The 8,134-nt window shown below is 42.5% G+C and overlaps 1 protein-coding gene across 1 annotated transcript; it reads right to left on the bottom strand.

The window, feature by feature from the left end:
• Nucleotides 1–2,458: 2,458 nt before the first annotated feature.
• LOC127301821 (uncharacterized) lies at nucleotides 2,459–4,286 on the bottom strand. The gene has a single exon (XM_051332097.2). The coding sequence runs from the start codon at nucleotides 4,205–4,207 to the stop codon at nucleotides 2,639–2,641; it is 1,569 nt and encodes a 522-aa protein (XP_051188057.1). The 5' UTR covers nucleotides 4,208–4,286; the 3' UTR covers nucleotides 2,459–2,638.
• Nucleotides 4,287–8,134: the final 3,848 nt, after the last annotated feature.

Raw genomic sequence — 8,134 nt, 5'->3', positions numbered from 1 at the left:
AGAACTCGGTGTTGAGGATGCTCATGCCTCCTATATATTGGGCCTACAAACCGTGTCCCAATTGACTTTTACATTTGCCACCGGAACCCTTATCAGTGGCCTCCCATAAGAAAGCCCATTCAATCTTCTTGATGCTATGCAAGGTGACCGGGGGGCAATGAGTGAAGTCAAGTGGTAAATTGGTTGGGAAGTAAGGGCCGACTTAACAAGGACGGTGCCGGTGTGCCCTGCCATTGTGACAAACTTTCCATTCCAAGTCGGTATTTGCCTGCCACTTTGTTCTCAAGGTGCTGAAAATCCAATCTTCGAACCAATAGGGGCAACCCAAGGTATTTTTAGAGGAAAAGAACTCCGCTCAACCAGAAGGCCCCAAGGTATTTTAGAGGAAAAGAACTCCGCTCAACCAGAAGGCCGCCAAGCACCTCATCAATATTTATTTGGGCGCATCCAATTGGCATCACGGAGCATTGCACTGAGCACTATATTTTAAAAATTGGTAGAAACAATACTTATCATCATGACCATAAAATTCCCCCTGAATGAAGTGCTCCGTGCAAAGCTGATTGTGCAAAGTTGGAAATGGAATCCATACTCAATTGATCAAACTCAGTATACAGAGCTATCAATTAACAACAGTCAGCAATTTATCACATACGAATACTAGCACGGTGGCACAGCACATAAGCGAGCTTTTAAGTTAGCATTTCAAAGGATTTTTAAGTTGGCTTGAGCAGTTCATAAATACTCTATCCGTTCCATAAATCTTATCGTGGTTTTAATTTAAATTTAAAATACAGTAACGATAAGAATTATAGAACGGAGCGAGCAACTGATTAAGCATACTCAGCAGCTATACGTACAAAAGAAGTGTATGCCATCCATCTGGGTGAATATCAGTACATACAAAATCATTATCTAGTGAAGTCAAAATAATGATATGAAACATCCCAAATAAAGCAATATGCCTGCAGCACATTGCTAACTGATCTCAAACAACAGGTTAATGCCTGCATTTGATATTAGTCACAAGAGAAGGCATAATGGGAGGACTGTTTTTTAACTTTTCTTACCCAATGGTGTGACTATGACTATTTAATCAAAGATATTATTGCACTTCATGGTTGATTTAGTAAGAACTTGTATGAAATGCTGCAAAAAAAAAGGATCCAGGCTACTCTGTCAACCGCACGTAGGAGTACATACTTCAACGATCACAGGACGAAAGAAGACAATGGAGATACTACGAGAGTTTGATTGTATTTAAGATACATTATTTACAAATCCTCTGTGGTAGAGAGTTCCCAAATAACACCTTGGACATTACAAGATACTTTCTTATCCTAGAAGATATATTTATGTATCTGCAATCTTTTCTGGGGTGTGAATCAGTCAGCCTCATCCTGTGATCCATCGTCCAGATGACACATACAAATTGAAAATGGCTTCTCTAGCAGCTGAACACATTAGCACCTTGGTTTGAGCACGAACTTAAGTTCTCCACAAAAACTCGTGACAGGAAACAGATATTAATTCTACCGTTTTATAAATAAAGTGTTGTGTGCATCAAATGCTGATCATGCAAAGTCGGAAATGGTATCCATAATCAATTTATCATACTCAATATGCTTGTATGTCCATACAAAGCATCAATTGACAACAATCAGCAACTTCTCATGAACGAATGCTAGCAGCCTAGCACAGTGGCACATCACATAGATGAGCTCCTAAGTTAACTTGAGTAGTATATAAATAAGTTACTCCCTAGCAAATACATCCATTTCTGGGCAATTATTTTGAATCGAAGGGAGTATTAAGAAGCCTTGTCTGCTTATATGTACAAAAGGAAGTGTGTGCCATTTTGTGATCCGTGAGATTGCCAACCTAGAGCTGGATGAATGAATATCACTACGTACAAAATGAATCATCTGGTGAGGTAAAGGAGACATGTAACATCCAAAATAACACAATAATATCTGCAGCATGAGCACATTGCTAACTGATCTCAAACATCATGTTAATGCCTTCACTTTATCTTAGCCGCGAGAGAGCACCACAAAAGTTTTTAATTTCAACACACATGAATCAACAGATACAACTACTGTAGTCCCGGTTTTTTTTACTACAAATTCATATAAATCACAGCAAAACAATCATTTACACCTCATCCGCATATACATGCTTTGATGATCACAGGACAAATAAATATGAATGTACATGTTACCAAAGATTTTTTTGGATAGAGAGAAATTATTTTCAAATCCTTACTACCAGATAACTAAAGCACTTCAAATTAAACTTAATGATCCTAGACAATATTAGTTTATGCATCTGTACTGTCTTTTAAAAATTAAAACCCTGAAATACCCAAAATAGAAAGTTCCCCATTCTATCTTATTATTGAAAAAATCTTGGAAGAATCATAGTGTGGCAAAGAAATCAACTTGACAAACATAGCAGATATCATGAACACAGATCCAACATGTAGGATATTAAGCACCATGAGCTAAGTACGGTCGATACAAAACAGAAGTTACAAAAATGCAAATCCGATATCACTAGTACTATAGGAGCAAGAGGAAAAACATGCATAACTAATAGCAGCAACCATTTTCTTTGTAAAATAGCGAGAAATAATTACTCAGTCATCTGTAGCAGCAAATGGATCATGTGATGGTCCTGTCTCCTCGCCAATGGTTCTGGAAACCAAGCGCTGCAAATCAGCCATAACTTTGTGCTCTCTCTTGGACTTCTCCTCATAGTTAAACATGGCCAGCGCCCTCTTATCCTCTGCACTATAAACCTGGTTTTCCTTCCTTATACGGATAGCATTCATCCTCTGGTGCCTACTCCCACTCATCACATACCCCAAATCTTCAAACTTCTGAATCTCATCTGCAGACAGACCAACCTCACCACGCCGTGGGATACGCTTCCCCTGCTGTACATACTGTGCAATAGCATCACCTTCACCGGGTCTCAGTGCACCACCATAGCTAATATGACCATCTGCACGCGGGAGTGGCATCGGTCCAACTGGCATCTCATTCTCCAGCGCAGTCTTCTTCTGGGCCTCGAGCATTTCCTTGAACTTAATTGCCTCTGGGTCAATCTCCGGCTCATCCGTGTTCTCAACTTCCTTATCATCAGCGCTGGCAACAGCATCCATAGGGATCGAATCTTCGGAATCAGATGGTATATCCAGACTCTTACTCTTCTTCTTCCTTGAGCTCTTGTCCGACTTCTTACTGTCCATCGAGACAGGGCTAGAGCCTGAAACCTCCACCTCCTCAGAGCTTCCATCAGATGGTATATCCAGACTCTTACTCTTCTTCCTCCTGGAGCTCCGCCCCCTCCTCTTAGACTTCTTGTGCTTCCGTGATCGCTTCCTCCTCCTATCCCTCGAGTCCTCCGAATCATCAGAACCCTCCGAATCCTCGCCGTCACTTCCACTCCCTATATCAGACGATCGGCGGCGACGATGGGAACGCCGGCTACGCTTGCTGCTGCGGTGTCTACTCTTACGGCCTTTCTTCTTCTTCCTAGAGTAATCTGATTCGCTGGATTCGGACAGGCTATCGGACTCACCAGACTCAGATTCGGACGAATCCTTCTTCTCCTCGCCCTCGCTCTTATCAGAGGAATCCTTCTTGGGCGATTCCTTCTTCTCCTTCTCCTCGTCGTCGCTGTAGTGGTACTCGTCGGCCTCGCCGTCGCGCCGAGGGGGGCTGGGCGTGATCTTCCAGATGCAGCGCTTCATGTTCTTGCGGAGCTTCTGGCGCTTGGCGCAGCGGTACTCGAAGTAGGTGAGCCCCTTGAGGTCCTCGTCGTCGTCGTCGGAGGCGGACCACTCGCCGCCGCCACGGCGCGCGGGGGGTTCAGCCCGGTCCCGGTCCGTGTCCCGGCCGCGGTCATTGTGGTAGGGCGACCACTGGCGGCGGCGGTCACGGAAGGGGCTGGGGGACCGGTCGCGGCGGCGGTCTCGGTAGGGGCTAGGGGACCTGTCGCGGCGGCGGTCGCGGTAGGGGACGGGGGACCGGTCGCCGCGGCGGTCGCGGGAGGGGACGGGGGACCGGTCGCGGCGGCGTTGGCGGCGCGGGGAGGGCGACGGGGAGAGGGAGCGGCGGCGAGGTGAGGGCGAGGCGGAGACCCTGGAGCGGCCGGGGAGACGCACGACGGCGGAGGCGAGGCGGCTCCCCGTGCGGGACATGGCGACGGATCGCCGATTAGGTCGGCTTGGGGGGTTTGATTTGGGGAAGAGAGATTGCCAATTTGCGATGGGGAATCCGTGTAGGTGAAAGGCTTGTCGATGTCGGTTTGGATGGATCAGGCCTGTTTGTTCTTTAAGCGGGTGATCAGATGGGCTATATGATGGGCCGGGACTAGTTGTCAGTCCAGTGTATGGAAAACATAACAGAGAACGATAGGCCACTGAAAAAAGAAGAGTATTTCCAAAAAAAAAAAGGAGAGTAAGCTAGACCCGAAGGGAAAACAAAATAGTTTAATTTCTCCCATCTCACTGTTCAGGAGTAAATTTTAAAAACACATATACCTTACTTGGGTCGTCATAACAAAAAAAAGAATGTATTTGTAATAAGATTTAAAATAGCATGCTAAAAGAAATAGCGGTGGTCTCTTCCAAATGTTATACACGCTATATCGTGGTAATATCGTGCTATATCTTTAATAGAATTTTGAAGAAAAAATGTTAGATATAGCCTAAAAATAGAGGATTTCAATGGATTTAAACAAAATAAATGAAATAGTCCAAAAGTGACAGATCTATATATATATATATATACATATATATATATATATATATATATACATATATATATATATATATATAGGACATATTCATACTACACTCGGGTGTAGTTACACCCACGCGTGTTTCTCATAATCTAGAGAGTATCTATCATACCGGAGAGTATGTACATGTAGTATGAAGTATAGTAGACTATTTTGGTAGTATATATAATACTTTGTAGGCAGTATGTACATTTTTTTACGTAGACTCATTTTTACGTATACATATGCATGTATTTCGGCTATATAGTGCAAACTACATGCTCACTTGCATTTTTTTCATCAAACTTGGTTTAGAATATCTTAGATATAGTGTAAGAACATACTCAAACCGATAAAGTATGGTACATACTTCCGTATGGTAGTATATGAGACATGGGTGTAGTTACACCCAGGAGTAGGAAGTATTTATTCTATATATATATATATATATATATATATATATATATATATATATATATGTAACCACATACATAAAATAGTTCTCCAAATTTTTTAGAACCCTAACATCAATATTTCTCAAGGCAACACCATAATATAAATTATTTATTAGAAATCATCAACTTTAGCGATATTATCTTCCGATTCAGAGGAGGAACCAACATACTGCAGGCCTGCAGCACATCACCACAACAAACATAAAGCAACTTCTTCTTTCTTTAATGAGGAAAAGTCGTGCCCTTTGGCTAATAGAAAAATTAGCACACCAACACTATAGTCTTTTAGCGCGATATAGCATGCTATTCACAAATAGCATCAAAGCAAGTAAAAATATTAAAATTTAGTGTTAACTCTTCACGCATGCTATAGTGTGCTATTAGCATAGAAATAGCGTGTTATTTAAACCTTGCCACCAAGTCTTCTCAAAGAGAAGTTCATTATATAAATGGAAAGCCAGGAAACATAATAATAATCAACATAATACAACTAAAACAAGGTGCATATATGGCTAGTGAGAAATAAATGTCATTGAATGATGAACATGCAGATATGCCAACTACTTCAGGACAATATATTTAGGTTTCAGGATGCATATCTGAGATAACTTGTATGTCACCGGTGGCACATCTAATATGTATATCTTACACATACAAAAATGAAACAATATGTTCAACTAATGCTAAATCCTGCTAGTTGTGCCTTTTCTACTTCTTAGTGAGCTCTTTTGACATCATACCATTTTGGTTCACTAGGCCAATGTAACCCATAGAGCCAAGGACGGGGCTAGGAATGATACTTAAGGGGGGCAAATGAACACTATGCTGCTTGGAGGGGGCCGTTACAGCTAATTTGAGTCAACTAGGGGGTAAACAACACAGATTATTGAGTGGTTTTTCATATAATTAATTACCATTTGGTGGTGTTGGGGGGGGGGGGGGGGGCAATGTCCCCAGCTCGCCTCCCCCTAGCTACTGCAAACGAAAGGCATCTCTCTCTTCTCCCTAAATTAATGCATGCCCCATAGTAGCATGCATTTTGCAGTTAAAAAGAGCACAACCGCTGAGCAGTGGTAGACATATATGAATAAGTTGAAAAAAGAAGAAATGCGTTGGCGAACCAAACGAACGCAAATCGTGTCCGAAATATGTTGGTCCGCTGAAGATATCCTGATATGTGTATTTTAGTTGTATACAGTCCTACATTGACTTCAAGACTAAATACGCCTAGGTAACAACAAATATCGATTCCATTGTTTCTTGGGTTGCACCGAGTGTGCAATGGTGCATCGGGGTTTGTGGTGTATACCCAACCTCAGTTACCCTGTCCAAGTGTTGAGAAATTATAAATATGCCATCATAAGCACAACATGCATCACACCCGGACAAGGCTTTCAGAAAGTAAAATAAACATCTCCACACAGCAGGCACCAACACGGAGAGAACAAACTACAACCCTTGTCAGCCACCTTCGGCATATGTCCATCCTCCACAAGCCTGGTTGTTTCTCTCATGCTATGTTTTGAACTTGGATTAAAGTCTTGCAACACGGTACTGTTCTACTCCTGTGGAAAACCAGAATTATCCGCCGAGAATTAGTTTGGAACTTTGGATACACATCAGTCCACCACAAAACCACGATGCACAAACTATATACGCTGTCGGGTTAGACTGAAATTCCTGAAGATTCCTACTGGCTAACCATGACCCTGTAATCGTAACCAGGCAGCTAGCAATTCTTGAAACTGGAACCATGCACCCGACGTTCGTTATCACTAGTGTGTAGTACTGTTACACATACACTTAGGGCTCCTTTGATTCAAAGGATTTGTATAGGAATTGTGTAGGATTTGGTTTCTATGGGAAAATTTCTTATACATGTTGTTTGATTCATAGGAACATAGCCTATAGGAAAAATTTCTATAGGAATCTTGTAGTGTAATTCCTATAGGAAAAAAGCATTAACTCATACCTCATGGAAAAATTCATTTGCTACAATCAAACAAACTTCATCTTCCTATAGGATTTAAGTAGACATGCCATTACAATCATATACATTTTCTATTCCTATGTTTTTCCTATCCTTCAAATCAAAGGAGCCTTTACACTCAAGATACAATTATTTCGTGTCAGCAACAAGCTTCTCTGATCCGGTACAGCGCTCGACTGCTCGGGCTACAAGCTAGCCGATGGAGCAGTGTCGCCGTCCGACAAAGGCAAGGCACTAGTAGAAAAACGGTCATCTATACCGGTTCCAGAGGGCCATTCGTACCGGTTTTGCAACCGGTACAAATTATTCGGCACTAAAGCCCCCCCCCCTTTCGTACCGGTTGCTTACGAACCGGTATAAAACGGGCCTCCACGTGGGCCACCAGGAGAGCTCAGGGCTGAGGATCTTTGGTACCGGTTGGTAATACGAACCGGTACCAAAGGTTCCCCCCGCGGCAGGGAATTTTCCCAAATCTCTGCCGCGGCAGAGAATTGGCTTTTTAGGGTTTTGGAGAGGTTTAGGGATATCGGTTTGATTCATATCGCGTCGATGCACCAGAAACGCGTTTGGGTTTAGGTAGTACATGAAGATCAAGATGATGCATAGCAAGTTGGTGCATATAATATAACACACATGTTATTGCATGAGATCGCAAATTAAGTAGCACTATGCATGAAGATCGATCTTCATGCATAGTGGTGCTCTCCGAGGCGTACTCTATATATGTCTATTACATGTAGCATAGTGGTACTCTTCGAGTCAACGATATATGTAACATGTACATCTTCATTCATTGTGGTGCTCTGCGAGTGGTGGTATGACGTCCCGAAGGAAAAATCCCGCCAATTCCTCGCCTATTGCTATGAAGCGGTCATCGATTGAGAGCTTGTTCCGCTTTCTT

The sequence above is a fragment of the Lolium perenne genome, chromosome 5 (assembly GCF_019359855.2).
Source record: "Lolium perenne isolate Kyuss_39 chromosome 5, Kyuss_2.0, whole genome shotgun sequence".
NCBI lineage: Eukaryota > Viridiplantae > Streptophyta > Magnoliopsida > Poales > Poaceae > Lolium > Lolium perenne.
Note: the sequence above shows the minus strand (reverse complement) of the source record. Positions and strands in the feature narration are given on the sequence as shown.